The sequence below is a fragment of the Parasteatoda tepidariorum genome, chromosome 6, assembly GCF_043381705.1.
Source record: "Parasteatoda tepidariorum isolate YZ-2023 chromosome 6, CAS_Ptep_4.0, whole genome shotgun sequence".
Classification (NCBI taxonomy): domain Eukaryota; kingdom Metazoa; phylum Arthropoda; class Arachnida; order Araneae; family Theridiidae; genus Parasteatoda; species Parasteatoda tepidariorum.
The window spans coordinates 51163452-51178856 of NC_092209.1; the positions used below are offsets into that span (position 1 = coordinate 51163452).

Consider the following 15405-nt stretch of genomic DNA (forward strand, 5'->3'; position numbering starts at 1 on the left):
CTTATTTTTCTTTACTTTTAACATCAAATCAACCTTGAGCTTAAAAAATAAAAATCTTTATTAAACCTTTCTAAAACCGTTTAAAAATAATCATTGTTTGAAGTTCAGATTTCAAGTTTAATTTAAAATTGAAAATGGCCCCTTCAGCACGTCAAATTTCAACTCTATAGTTGCGTTTCAATGGACAGTAGATCGACCAAAATAGTTTTTTGTTACTTCAAGTTTAACAGTTGATAAATCTCAAACACATAATAAAATAATCTAATCTTAAAATATTTTATTCCTTTTACACACCTTCATACTTTCAAGTTTTCAGATTTTGAGCAGCAGAGTAAAATGTAAAAAATCAAAAACAAAAAAAGAAATAAGAAAAATTATCAAAAAAAATGACTTAAAATCGCAATAACTGTTAAACAATTCGGAGTTATTAAAAAAGCTCGTTATGGGATCATAAACAAACATGGCTTTTGCGTTCCTGCAGCCTGCAGAGCTGCTCTCATGGTGTTTTCTTTTCTACAAGTTGAACTAAAAATAATTCGCGAATTTTTTATCGAATCTTTTTTTTTTAATTCTGTACATTATTTTACATGTACAAGTCTAATAGATTTTTTAATATGGAGATAATTTGTTTATATGGCTTTTTTATGTAAATAAATTCCAGCCATTACATGTAAAAAGAAAACACAACGCAAAAAAATTATGCTTTGTCGTATTATTATAAGTAATAACAATTCCCGTATTATTCTTGTAAATCAAATATAGATATCCTAATTAAATACAATAGCTTAAAAAAGAGAAATATGAAAATCTATATATTTAATGTTTCATTATTATGAGCAATAACTATCTTAAAATATTTCTAAACATTAATTCAAATTTCGATTATGAATGAAACATTTCAAAAAATTACTATTTATTCAAACTTACACGCTTTTTTTATATTTTAGTTATATTCAATATCTCCATTACAAAAATCAAAGAATATTTTATTCTGACATCAAATTGTTGAATAATGTTACTGTAGATTGATAAGTATAATAGAAAATTACATTTTTAGGCAGTTTGAAATTTCGAACAAAAAAGGCAATCCTTATCAAAATTAATTTCAAAAATGCATGCTTCTTCAATGTATTCTCCATTTTTTCAAAAGTTTAATTAGAAAAACTTATAGTATTCAAATGAAATTAATTATTTTTATCTAATTTTTAGGACAGCTATATCTAGATGACAGCTTAAGAAAGCTGATAGCATATCTAAATTATATCATAGATTATCAACCAATAATAACTTTTAAACGATATTAAGTAACTAGTTATCAACTATTAAATAAATCAGGGCTCAGATTATTTTCGGAACTAACCAGTGCTTATCACCTGATAAAAAGAATTAAAAATGCATCTTCCTACTTGATTAGAAGCAATTAAGAGAGCTTTGTATGCACTTGCTAATTACAAAGTACTCTGACTTTTCATGATTTCAGTAAGATAAATAAATTCAATCTGCATCTAACAAAAAAACTCTGGCAAAACTGCGATACTGTTTAATAATGACACTTCTGATTTGAAAAAAGAATGCATTATTGTAGTTAATAAAACCGAAATGTTTGGTATTCAAACCATTCATTTGGTAATTTTTTCCATCCGTATTACAAAAGCTTCCCGAAAATTCCTTTAAAAGTACAGTTCTGTATCCTTCTGAACGCCAACAATTTGCTGCAGCAAAAATACATTAAAACGGGAAAGTAATAACATACATACTTTTATTTATTTATTTTCAACACTGTATTTTCGTTCAATTTCTTGAGAAAAAAAAACACAACAAAACGATAATCAGTTGTTCTTCTAACACCATCACGACACATTGACACACATTTAGTAATAATTATAAAACTGAAGAGTAAATTTCACCGAATTAATAGTTTTTATACCATGCTCTAAGATATCAATGTACTATGATATTGATAATTTTAGCAAAATCATTACCAATGTGCTTTGGTAAAAATTATGAAATTTTGGTGTGCAACCGTACAACCTGAAATACCGTAAATGCATTCTCTGGCAGTTTGACAAAACAATTTTTTCAGTGTAAATGACTGTTATTTGTTTCTCCATAACGTGCCAAAACTGCAATAGAACCTATCGGTTTCATAAATTACAGAGCTGGGCACCACTGTCGCAAGCACATCAGCTTCGATTTATATGAGTAATTATGCACAGTGAACCAAAAAAACGAACCACCTCGAATAACTTTTGATCTAATGATCGGATCTTCACGTTCTAGGATTCAGTCTTAGTAGCAAAAGGGTGTGACCTCAAATATGTTAATAAATGCCGATAATATTTTAAATTACGAAACCAGGCACAGGAAACGGACTTTCTCTGAATAAACATGGCATTCGACGAAATCGGATTTTTGAAAGAGCTTTTTGATTGAGAAAAATTGGTCGAATAGTTCATGAGAAATTGCATCATGAGACGATTTCTTCAAAATTCTAAGACTCAGGAACTATTTGATTGATTTCGTTCAAATTTTCTATATTGCCGTTTAAAACTACATTCATTAAAATGATGTAAAAATTTGCATACCTTCCAACTCAAAAATTTTTCGACTATCATTAAACAAAATAATAAAAAATAAAAAATGTTGTTTAAGAGTTAAAATTTGCATTGAGATATCTTTGGATAAACGAATTTTATAATTGTGTGCAAAAATTTCTCAATTCGCTTAAACATTAATAGTGATATGGTGAAATACGCAAAAATAAAGGGTCCAAACTTTCGACCGTTCTCCTGACCAAACTATTGAGACCATATTTCCATGAATGCGGCTATTTCCTATATTTTCGGTGTCAGAAACCCAAATTCGCCATAAAAAGTATGTTTATTCAGAAAAAAATCCGTTTTTGTATCAGATTTTATAAATAAGGAAGCCGTGGTGGCCAAAACGACCTAGGTTTAAATCACAGCGATGGCTGGAAGATACGAATTCTCTACTGCTCATTTGCTGTCATGCTTGATCCAACAGTGCCCTTGCCTTCTGACTTGGTTTAAAAATTATCGCGTTACGGAGTTGGACATTGATAATCGTAAATTCAATAATTAGTTGGCTGCTCAGTGCATGTTGTTGAATAAAATGAAACGAAAAGTCTATAGTAATTTAAATAATTAAAAAAATTAAGTTACATGAAGTACTAATTCATTAACGAAATCGTTTGATTGTGGTGAAATTTGACTTCCTTGCCTTGTCGACTATTATTCCCAATCTGCATAATTCTGAAACGAATGAAGTTTTTTAATCAAGTAATAGCTAGCCGCTTTAGTTTCTTATGATTATTTACTTAACGACTACCATGCGTTGGCCATGATCAATTACATTAATTTCTGTGCAAAATAATAATAAATGCAACTTTTTCTTTCGTTAGATGAATTAAGTTTCTATAAACATGCTTTTCTTAATTTAATGAAACGAAGTGTCCGAGAATGACAACAAATATTGGCATAAATTAAAACTATTTTATATTTTATCTTTGTGTCTGTATGTGTATTTTGATTTTGATCATAATTGCATGATTTCCTATCCATTATTTAATACTGATCAATGAGATCAGATCAGATTACGATTTTCTTAACTCCATACAGTGATTGAGTATTTAAATAACATATAGTAAAATGTACGCATAACAGACACTTTTTCAAAGTTATATACTAATACGTGATAACAAAAACAAACTATCGTATTCTGCCTTTAAAAAAATAATAATAAAATATATAAATAAATAAATAAAAACATCACCGACTAAAATAGTCAATATGCATGGATGATGATTGGACTAAAGCTAGTTCTAAAATAAGCTCATTATCTTTTTACCAACTTCTTCAAATCTATTTTTGTCAGTGCGTTTTATGTTATCATTCCAACTAAAAAAAACCTTTTTTGTCTCATTCATTTACAAAAAAAATTATTATTCGATTGTGCCTTACATTAATCATTCTCATTTTGTTTATATGCATAGATACTGACTTAAGTCTTAGATGAATAATGCTGAAACTGATATATTTGAATTGCATGGTTTCTACTCATATTGTAATCGTCGTTTTAAAAATGCAAAAAACTTTCCCTTAGGCTTTCGAAATACTATTAAGTTAATTGACTAAGTTGATGAAGATTATTTAATAGAATTTTTAGTATTTTTTGCACTCTGCTTGCTTTGCTAACAAAAAACAACTGAAGAAAAAAATTTAATTTAATTAAGTATATGAAGCCTAAGTTCGCTGATATTTTAGTAATTTCAGACAATATTTTTATTGCATTAAAAATGGCTCTTTTTCAAAAAAAAAAAAAGGAAAGGAATTAACAGTTTAATTCAACTTACTAAATTTCAGCATCAAATTTAAATTGAAGCAGATTAAAAATTCTTTTTTAAAAAAACTATTACTTTTACTTATAAATATTCTTTTTCATGAGATAAAACATAAACCTTAAAATTGTTTGCATATTAAAAAAGCTTTTTTTGTAAATTAACTAGAATTTCAGAAACGGGAGACAAATTTTAAATGTCAATAATTTTTTTTTTTAAAAAAGAGGCTGATATTTGCATTAGATGCATTATAATTAAAAGAAAAAGCTACTTAATAAAGAAAAATTAATAAAAAAGAAATTAATAAAAAAATTTAAGAAAAAATAACGTATTAAATATTCACTTTTACTTTTTAAATTTATTTTTAATGAAATTAAACGAACTCTAAATCTCATTAATATTCATTTAAAATATTTTTTATCGCTTTGGCCATCAACCCCACTGGTTGCTTTCATATTTTATTGAGGGTTTTTTTTCTGTAATTCAAAATTGACGATCATTTTGTTTATAAAATATATAAATATAATTTTTAAAAAACATTTTGTTAATATGCTCCTTTATCAAAAGAAGCAATATCTCGACGAATCAGAGACCTAGCTGAAAATTTGTTTAGTTCCTTGCATAAAATTCACTAAATTTCTACTTCAAATGACTGAATCAAATGATGTTTCTAAAGAATTTATTTCTTTGCAAATCATTACCCACTGACACAAAAGTTCTAGAGTTATTTAAATTATTAGATTAATTTTTCGGGGAAAACAGTTGATGCGTGACCAGATGTGGTAAGATGTTTGGTACAATTGCAAAAATAAAAGAAAAATTCATAGGGTGCCTCTGCGTACTGATACTCTCTTGCGAAGAAAAAATTACCACATTTTCTGTAAACTATTAACTTGCTTATTCGAAGCTCCTTCCTCTAAGAAAATTTTAGAAAAAGCCTCAATTTAAGTGCCTTACACTTGAAAGCTAAGTTATAATTTTAAACTATATATCCCATTCTGCTGTGAAAATCACCTGGGACTTAGAACAGACAAATAACTAAAACTTTAAGAAATATTAAATCTTTTTAAAAAATCGCAAATTTGGTGACATCATAGTACCTAGATGTATATTATTAAAATCAATGCCTTTTTCAGTTTTTTTTTTTTTTTTTTTTTTTTTTTTTTTTTTTTTTTCAGATTTTTATTAGCCCAGATAGTGCAGCATGGGATTAATTTCAAATATTAAAACTAAGTGAACAAACATACTTTTTTTTTTTACACATAACTATAGTTTTTCTCCATTTTGACATTTTGCGCCACTTAATAATAAACAACTGTTGCGCCGCTAATAATAAACAACGCCAGAATAAACAACTGTTGCAAACTTGCAGTTACAAAAAAGAATATTTGCAAAAAAGCATCGTTTCATGCGACTACAGAACCTTCTAAAAACAGCTTGAATTTAATACCACAACCAGAGACATAACCTAAGAATAGAATATTATCACAAACTCTTATTTGAGGAATCACGTGCTGGAGGAATCGGATATTAGGTGCCTTTTCTTCACTAAAGCTCCTCTTAGATCTCTTTCTTAAACTAAACAAGGGAGTCGTAATCTTCATAAATGACAACGAGTTTTCTTTGAGCGAGTAGTAGTTGTGGCAATGCCTGGCTAAAGAAATTGCAAACTTATCAGATCTTTTTTCAAAGTTAATGATTTATGTATCTTAAACTTCAAAGAAAAGAAGTTATAATTTTTGATACTGATTAAAATTGGGTGGGGGAAAATAGAAACTGAACTAAATGTCAATCGAAAACGGAAGCCTGGATTATTTTCCGTTGACAAAAGATTTGGATTTATTAAAAGATATTTATTCCTTATGGATATTTTAAACAACTTTTAATTTCATCTCTAGTACTCGAGTTTCAGGTTTTTCTTTTTTTTTTTTTTCAAAAGTATTATGCGAAAATATAAACATCCCAAATTTAATTTTGATTTCTTTTTTCATATCAATAGTCAGACTCATGTGTGTAAGACCCATATGTGTTAGACCCATAATTCTTTTTATGTTTGAAATGAAAATTTAGTACAAAAAAAATAAAATAGGGGAGTTAAATTCAACAAACTTAAATGGTAAAATTACCTTGCAACATTAGCGTTATTTTGTTGTTCTATTTAATAAATGCATATTTGCGAGAAAAAATTTAGAGCTCCACTTTAAATTTGGAATTTCAAAGATAATCTGTGATAGAAAGACTTTAAAACTTCTGGTATAGAGAGAGATATAAAGCTTAAGTTATTTAATATTTTATCAACAGTAGACAAAATTTAAATCAGCATGAAAAAATAATGAATACATGTTTAAAATAATGAATAAAAGTTGCATTTTAGCTTACTAGATGTCAGAACCATATTTAAATTAAATAATGAATCAGATTAAAATTTAGCTTCAATAAAAAGTGCGAATCAAGTATTCTCTTTCATTTTCAAATAATCTTATTTAATGAGATAAAATATCAAACTCTAGAGTTTTTTTGCATGATTTCTTATTTTACAAGTATAATATAATAGTTAATTACAATGGCCATAATAATTTATGTAAATAAGAGACGATATTTTTATTACTATTAGAAAAAATTATTCTTGAAGGGAAATAATTACAATTTAGCTTATTAAATATCAGCATCATATTTAAAATTGAAATGAACCAGATTAAAAATTTGTTTTAATAAAAAAAATATTACAAATTAACTTTTATTTTCAAATATTCTAAATTACGTTTTCTAAATTACGAAAAAATGTAACTGACCACGCGTTTGCGAATGTAAAGTGACTTCACTTCACTTTTGAAATATAATAAATTGTTTAACTATATCTTTAATCTAGTTTTTAGAATTTTTCAAAACTGTGCACTTTAAAGAATAACGTAAAAAGAACAACACTATAACCATAAATTTCAATTTTATCAATAATGAAGTATATAAAGTTAAAGTCAACTGACATTTTAGTAATAGAAGATAAAAAATAAAAAATAAAAAGAATTCAACATAAAAACACAACATTAAAGAAAAAAAATTATTAATAACTGTATTTCAACTTACTAGATGGCAGCATCACAGCAAATGAGAGACGAAACATGTAATTCTAAAGCTATTCGCATTTTTGCTTATTTTAAAATATTTTTTAATCAAATAAATAAAGCTTGATTAAAAGACATTTTAACAATGATAGACAAAATTTTTATCAGCACTACAAAACACATATTTTTGAAAAAAGAATTAATAGTTGCATTTTAAATTACTAAATGTCAGCATCAGTTATAAAATAAAAATAGAAGCTATTTATAAGATGGCGTAGTTTCCAAGATAACTAAGCACATTTTGTGAAAGAATTGAATCATATTAGGTTATAACGAACAAATCAAAAAGACAGGAAAATAAATCGATATTTCTAAAAAAACTTTCAATATCACGGTCGAAGAAAATTACATAGTATCGTTTCTCCAACGAAAAAAAAAAAAGCTAGTTTTTACATGAAATCAGCATAAATGCAAAAATCGAATGAAGGAGTTTTTTTCATGCTATATAAATAAAATAATACTTAGAGGTAAAATAAATAGAGCATTTCTGAAAATTTAAAACAAAATTATTACTTGTTCAAGAACTTTCTTTATAAAATAAAATTATAATAAAGGAATTAAATTGTAACTAATTTAAAGATTTGTAAAGTGAATAAATCTGCACTTAAACATTTTTCAATAAATAGAATTTCGAGTGAGCGTGCTAAAATATATATCTTTTAAAATACTGGTAAAAAATAATTACCTAAATATTAATTTTAAAATTTGGATTTATTAAATGTCTTAATATATTCTTTTTAAAAATTCAATGTTTAAAATGCTGCTTTTACAAAATGTACAATTAATAAAGTAATCTAACAACAACAATTAGTATAGAAAGTATTGAAATATTTTGCAGTAAGATTTTCATCTCTCGAGAACGTCTTAATTCAGCGCATGCGCAATTTAACTTACTCCGGAGGTTTTTCTTGTCTTCCTCTTCATGTAACGCAAAGGAAAATTAGATTCATGAAGAAAAAAAGTCCTCCGTGAAGACTAGTTTTTTTCAATGCTTGATCCAGGAGTTCCTTTGTCTTTTGAGTTAAGTTCAAAATTGCAAGGAGACGGGGTTGAACATTGACTGTCGTAAACTCAGAATTAAGTCGGCTGTTCAACGTCGGTTATAAAATAAAATACGAATAATTTATTGCAAATTTATGAAGGAAATTTATTCCGTTGAGTTTATAATGTATTTTTAGAACTACCAAAAAATATATTAACAAAAAAAATTTTTAGTAAATATTAAAAAAAAAAGCTTTTTAACAAAATATCTACTATGTTCAGATTTACTATTGCACTGAAAACACTAAAATTTAAATATTACATACCTCATTGAATGCACTTTTCTCAAGGCCAAAGCATTAGTTAATAAAACTCGTCTACGATTATGTAGTGCATAGGGAATATTCCTAAAAATTTACATTCCATTTAGGCTTTACTTTACACATCGTAGGATTAAACAAAATATATAATATATCTGTAAGATAAAAAATATGAATATAAAAATAAAAATAAAAAAATTAAAAATAACATATTCCGTATTAAACACTGTTTTCCAAAGTAAAAATAACTTTATAGAGGTAAATTTAATCACTTTCCCTACAAAGTTTCTGCAAAGATGTAATAATAAACAATCAATATTTGTTATACACACAAATTTTGGTTACAAATATGCATTTCTTTTTGTTTATTCTATATGTTCAGTTATATTGTTTTTCAATATGTTATATGTTCAATTATTTTGTCTATTCTATATGTTCTAATAATATATCTTTCTTATATCTTTAATTTCAATATCTTTTGCATAAAATCTGTTTAACAAACTAAAAATAACTGTAATGGTATACTTATTTGCCTCTTTTTACCTTGCAAATTTTCTAAACAGATCTGAAAATAAATAAACGATATTCGTCTTACGCAAAAAAAATTGTTATGAATATGTTTATACTTATATTAACTCTTAAGAATATATTTTTATTTGTAGTTAATGCTTAATTTAAGTATCATATTAGGAAATTTCTTCAGTTAAAACTATTGAACAAACTGAAACTAACTATAACGTAGTACTTTTTTTCCCATCAAAATTTCTACAAAGATGTAATCCACGCATTTTCTGTTGACAACACACGTGAACCGTAATCACGTTATGAAATTTTTCCTTCACAGAGTTCAATAATTCGTTCAAATTCCGTCTACGATAGATAGTATTGTCTCTTCCTTGATGTATCAGGTTGAGCAATATAAACTAGCACTGATTAGCACATAGCTCGGTTCGAATTTAACATCTGCTCTTTCTATGCTTTAAAGTAAATTCTAAATGGCCAAAAAATCTTAAAATAGTTGATTTTAGAAAAATTTGTTTCAATTTTTTTAAAAAAACAAGCCCACAAAACTACTTCTCTTTCGATAGTTGAATACACTAATTACTGAGATGCTTAAAATATGTCAAATATATATCTATGCATGCCAGAATAACTTTAATCAATTAAACGTGCTCATAAGATATTAACTTCTTTATTTAGCTCTCCAATTTTTATTTTTTTTATTTGTTTCATTAAATATGCTTCTTAAAAATAAATATGCAGTCTAACAATTTTTATATTGATACACAGAATTTTAAAAAAATTACAATTGCTAGCCTTTTATTTTCAAGTTAAAGAAAAACTTTAAAAAGAAATATCTGCAGTTTTAATCTAAACAATGTAGAAATTAAAAATTAAGAGGACAGTGGGATTTTGAAATCTCATAATTGAGCTACTTATATTATTGTCGATCTTGCATTGAGTAAACAAGTATGAAAAAAACTAACAGTACCATGTTTCTAACTCCATGGGAACAAAAAAAAACTCGGTAATTTTTTTCAGAAATGCTTTGATAGTGATTTTAGTAAAATCAACAATAATACAAAGTCTTATAATATGAGATAAAATTTGGTAGTTTCATCTGGATATCTTACAGCATGGCATAAAAACCATTGGTTAAATTTACTTTTCAGTTTTGTAATTTTTTACTAAATGTTGGTTATGAGAACGATTATTTTAAAAACCAGAATTTCTGGTAAACTGTTACCATAGCAAACGGTAAAATTACTAAATGAATGGTTTAAATGCCGCATATTTTGTTTTCATTACCAGAATTATAGTTTCTTTTACCTGAAATGTCTAATGTAATTTTGACCGAATTTTTTAATCCGTGTAGAAATATTTTTGTGTAAACTGGAAGCATTTAAAGATCTTTCAATGCAAAGTTTGAAAAATTAATGAAAATTTAACGAGATATTAATTATTGCAATTATTTGATTACACGTAATTAATGTCTCTTGCATAAATAATTAAAATAATTATAAAATAATTTTAATTTTAAATAATTTTAGTTTTAAATAATTTTAATTTTAAATAATTTTAGTTTTAAATAATTTTAATTTTAAATTTTTTTGCCACACATAAAGACTTAGGACAAATGTTTCCCGAAAAGATTTCAACAATTATAATTTAGTATGTTTCCCATTATAGATTTCAATACTAAAAAAATTCACATGAAATTTCTGAAGCATAAAAATATTAAAAGGGAAATTTGATAGTGAAGAATTCAATAATAGAATTGAATTCTAATAACACTCTTCAAAATATTTTTCGCTTCAAAAATAAGTAAAAAAATGCATTCACTTTTACTGGTCGAGTTTAATAATGAAGAGTTTAAAGCTATCTGAAAGATTAGTAAAATCATTTTCTTATTTAACTCTTTAAAACCCTTTTCACATAAAAAAGGGAGTCAATAACTTGAAGATTAACAATATAAGTTATTGTTTTATTTCTTTCGCATAAACGTAAAGCCAACCTAATCTTTCATAGATAAGAAACAAAGTATAATTATTTATCAAACTCAACAACTTGCATAATAAGCATTATATCTGTAAAACCGTCAACAATTACATTTGACTAATCTTCCCTTTCCAACTGAACTTTTCGTATGTAGATTTAATGACTAATCAGATGAATACAGATATCTATTTTTAAAATTCTGATTCATTTGGCATTAAAATGTAAGTTTTAATGATTGCTTAAATGTAGAATTCAGTGACATAAGATCGAAGCAATAACTCTATCTCATATTCCAAAAATATTTTTAATATGAGTACAGTATTCCAAATTTAGTGACACGAGATCCAGGTGTAATTAAAATATAATTTTCCGTACTACAATTTTTTTTTCAAAAATGTATTTATAATTGAAAACGATTTTATGTAAGCAATACCTCTATCTCATATTCCAAAAATAATTTTAATATGACTACAGTATGCAAAATAAAAAAACAAAATACCTGAGTAGTTTTTTTTTTTTAAATTTCATAATCTGATTTTCACATGCAATATTACTGGTATTTTATATCGCATGTAGTGGTACTTTATACCGCATGTAGTATTTTATGCCTGCAATATTACTGGTATTATAGTATTATCGTATTTTCTCCCCACTGCGCAGTTTTTGTTTGTTACGTAGGACTACTAAATTTATTCGTGCATATGCCTTTCTTCTTCTGGGAGGTGTTGATTAAACTCTGCTCTGTAGAAGAAAACCCATCCCGGTCAAGGAAAAATATTTTAAGTTTTGGATGGACATCTTATTATTATCACTTTTAACTGATAACTTTCAGAGCTCAATTTATTGTAGCAAATTGAGTACACTCCTTTTGAAATAATTGGCAGAATATTTGCATTTATGCCCATTTCAGTTCAAAATTTTATTTTTAAGAGATCAAAAAGAGATAAAAAGTGCAATATATTGATCATAATATAAATAGGTTTAGCATATTCTGGTAAGGAAAAAAATATATAATTTAGCAAATAATTACATTAATAAAAACTTGTTCTACTACGATTTGCCTTTAAGATAGATTCATACTGACAATTTATAATTAAATCTATGAATTAATTATCAAACAATTAACAATTGCACACCAATGATATTTAAAAATAATATTTTATTTAGCCTGCAATATCCGAGTATAACAATTTTTAAATGATTAAAATTTAATTTAGTAAGACCTGCAACCTTTTTCTAATGTTGATACTACAAAAATTTAAAAAATTAAAAAAAACTGTAGAGAAATTTTGTTTGAAATTTTGAAAATTGAGTTGCAAAGTGTTCACAGTTAGGTAGAAATCAACAAATTCGTATCGAGCACAAATTCAGTATTTCATTATTTCCAGAAACTCCTTAAAGTTAATATTTTTAGAAACCAATTTTTATTTCATGAAGAGCATAAAAATGCTTTTTCAATAGTAAAACATGCTTTTCAGAAAAATTTTAAAAATTTATGTAACGTTTAATAAAGTAATATGTAATTTTGAAACGTTAGAAAAATTTGAAACTTTTTAAAAAGTTCTATTGCTTCTAAATCACTGAAACAATATCAATACATAACATGAAAAAAATAATAATTCTGCACTTAAGAACTCAACCGAACGCATGTGCCGCAACCAAATGCATTTTTTGTTGACAAATAGCAACAGATGTTGTATTTCCGTCACCGTCAACACATCTCATGACTGAAATTAAACTATCTGTCTTGTTTACAGTTGAGATAAGAAAAGAAAAACTCTGAACACAACAACGTCGCGGGCTATTAAATTAACTAGCATTTATTTAGATAATTTAATTTTAGGACTTATACAAATTATTTTTAAATTTGGGATGTATATTTGAAATTATCCCATCAAAAAAGCTACTCTTTAAAATGTTAAAAAGAGTGTTTCGGTTGAAAAATACCGAAGGTTAACTCATTGATATACGTATAAACAGAGTAAGAAAGAAATCTAAAAACTCACAAATTATACAAAATTATGTTTTTTTTTTTTTTTTTTTTTTTTTTTTTTTTTTTTTTNCCAGCTTTTTTTTTTTTTTTTTTTAAATTTGAGTTTTTGAAAGACTTATGTACTTCTCTAGACTGATCATTACAATTTCCAAACTTCTATCGCCTATTTCAGAACATCAATATTCAACTATTTATTTATCAACTACTTATTTATCAACATTCTGCTATTTATGTTCATCTGATTCCAGGAAATATCATCTTGTGAAATTTTATTTTGTTATGCTATGTTAAGCTATGGTATTTATATTGTGTTATGTTAGCGAAGACTCGTTACGTTATGTTCCGTTACGTTATGTTTACTACTAAAACAGAGAAACGCAAAGAAATAAGGTTCCATCTAAGGTTTACAGTAACGAAAATAGTAAACTTTTATCACTTTACAGCAAAAAAAGCCTTTGTTGAGAAAAAATATTTTGTTTTTCAAACACAAATCTCGTCATAAGTCAAAAAATATCATTAGTAATTTAATAAACGTATTTTATTTATAGCATAAAATGATAATTCTCTTTAATATTTAGAAATGTTCTTAAAAGCTAATAATGCAGCACACACTACGTATTTTTTTGTTCTTTATAAAAATTACAACAAGTTTTCAATGTAATTTATATACTACTTCAAATTTTACACAACTCGTGAAATAATAAAGTAGAAAATAAAAGTTCTTACAGGGACATAGTTCGTAGCAGAAACGTGAAGATAACCAGCCCTCCTTTTTTTACCTTTTTTTTTCAATCCAATTCAGGAGGGGGAGGATAATAGGGACTGAAAATAATATTTAAAGAAAAAATATTTTATAACATAGGTTTGAAATAATCCTCATATAACTTTCAAATTTAAAATGGTAGCTAAATCAAGAATTTGTCCATTACAAATAATCATTGATTTGTCTTTTTTTAAAACTTTGCCATTCGTATTGACTTATGATAGATTCACAATTACTACTTCAGCTAGTTTTCTTTTTTTTTTTTTTTTTTTTTTTTTTTTTTTTTTTTTTTTTTTTTTTTTTTTTTTTNTTTCTTTTTTTTTTTTTCTTTTTTTTTGCTCAGGGGATGAAGCGCTCACTTTCCAATGAGGTGAACGGGGTTCGAATCACGGCTATGGCTGGTCGTTACGAATTACACACCCGGCTCACACCAACCTCAGTGCCGTCGTAAAATATCCTCAATGGCAGACGGATCATGCGTTAGAGTCCCCTTGCCACCTGGCTAACCGTGAGAAGTTTTCATGGTTTTCATCTCCATGTAACGAAAATACGGGTTAGTTCAATCAAAAAGTTCTCCACGTAGGCAAATTTCTCCCAAAACTTGATCCAAGAGTTCTCGCGTCTTCTAGATTGGGTTCAAAATTACAAGGCAACGGACTTGAACATTGGTAGACGTAAGCTCAAAATTGGGTCGACTGTTCAACGACGGTTATAAAAATGACATTAAAGATTATCAGTTAGGAAAAGTGCGTTCTTAAATTTATTTATAGTAATATTCAGGTGAATTTTTAAAAAATCATTTTATAATATCTGATGTAAAACTATATATCGATTAATAAACCAATGGTAATAATTGCCTTAATAAACTAACTACAAATCTAAGTAAGGACGCACCTCTGCGATTACGCAAGTAACAATTTTTGACCTCCGTTTAAAAGACTATCGACCGTTAAAAAGACTATCTCCGTTTATAGACTATGTACGATGTACACAAAAAAAAAATGTTTTTTTTTATCATTCCCGTGCTTTGCAATGACGTTCATCCCCCCCTTCCATTTCTAGAATGAATAACTTTCAATGAAATGTTGATAAGATGGAATAAAAAATCATTTTCTATTTCGAAGCCGGAATAGCATCTTCACTGAAAAAAATACTTTCATCCGTTATAAGGAAATAATGAGGAGTGAGTGTTGTGAATTATGGCGTTTTCTCTGTTTCGGAATTTTTGGGGAGCCTCAGTCGGGTAAGACTTTGAACAAATAAATAAATGGAAAAGATTAGTCTTACTTTCTTATTTGAAATAGTCATCCTCTTTTAGGAAAGATAATAAAAATTGGATCCTAGTAGAACAAGTACTTAATTAATGAATT

General features: G+C 26.5%; 1 protein-coding gene across 2 annotated transcripts in view; it reads left to right on the top strand.

Moving 5' to 3' along the window:
• LOC107442592 (sialin-like) overlaps positions 1-15405 on the top strand; it is a 38432-nt gene that overhangs the window by 726 nt on the left and 22301 nt on the right. The window contains exon 1 of one of the 2 annotated variants that reach the window (XM_016056191.3): positions 15126-15278. The exons of the other annotated variant lie outside the window; for it this stretch is intronic. Within the exon in view, the coding sequence (XP_015911677.1) occupies positions 15212-15278 (67 nt within the window). The 5' untranslated portion in view covers positions 15126-15211. Of the gene's footprint in view, positions 1-15125; positions 15279-15405 lie in introns of those variants that run through there. 2 annotated transcript variants of the gene reach the window in all.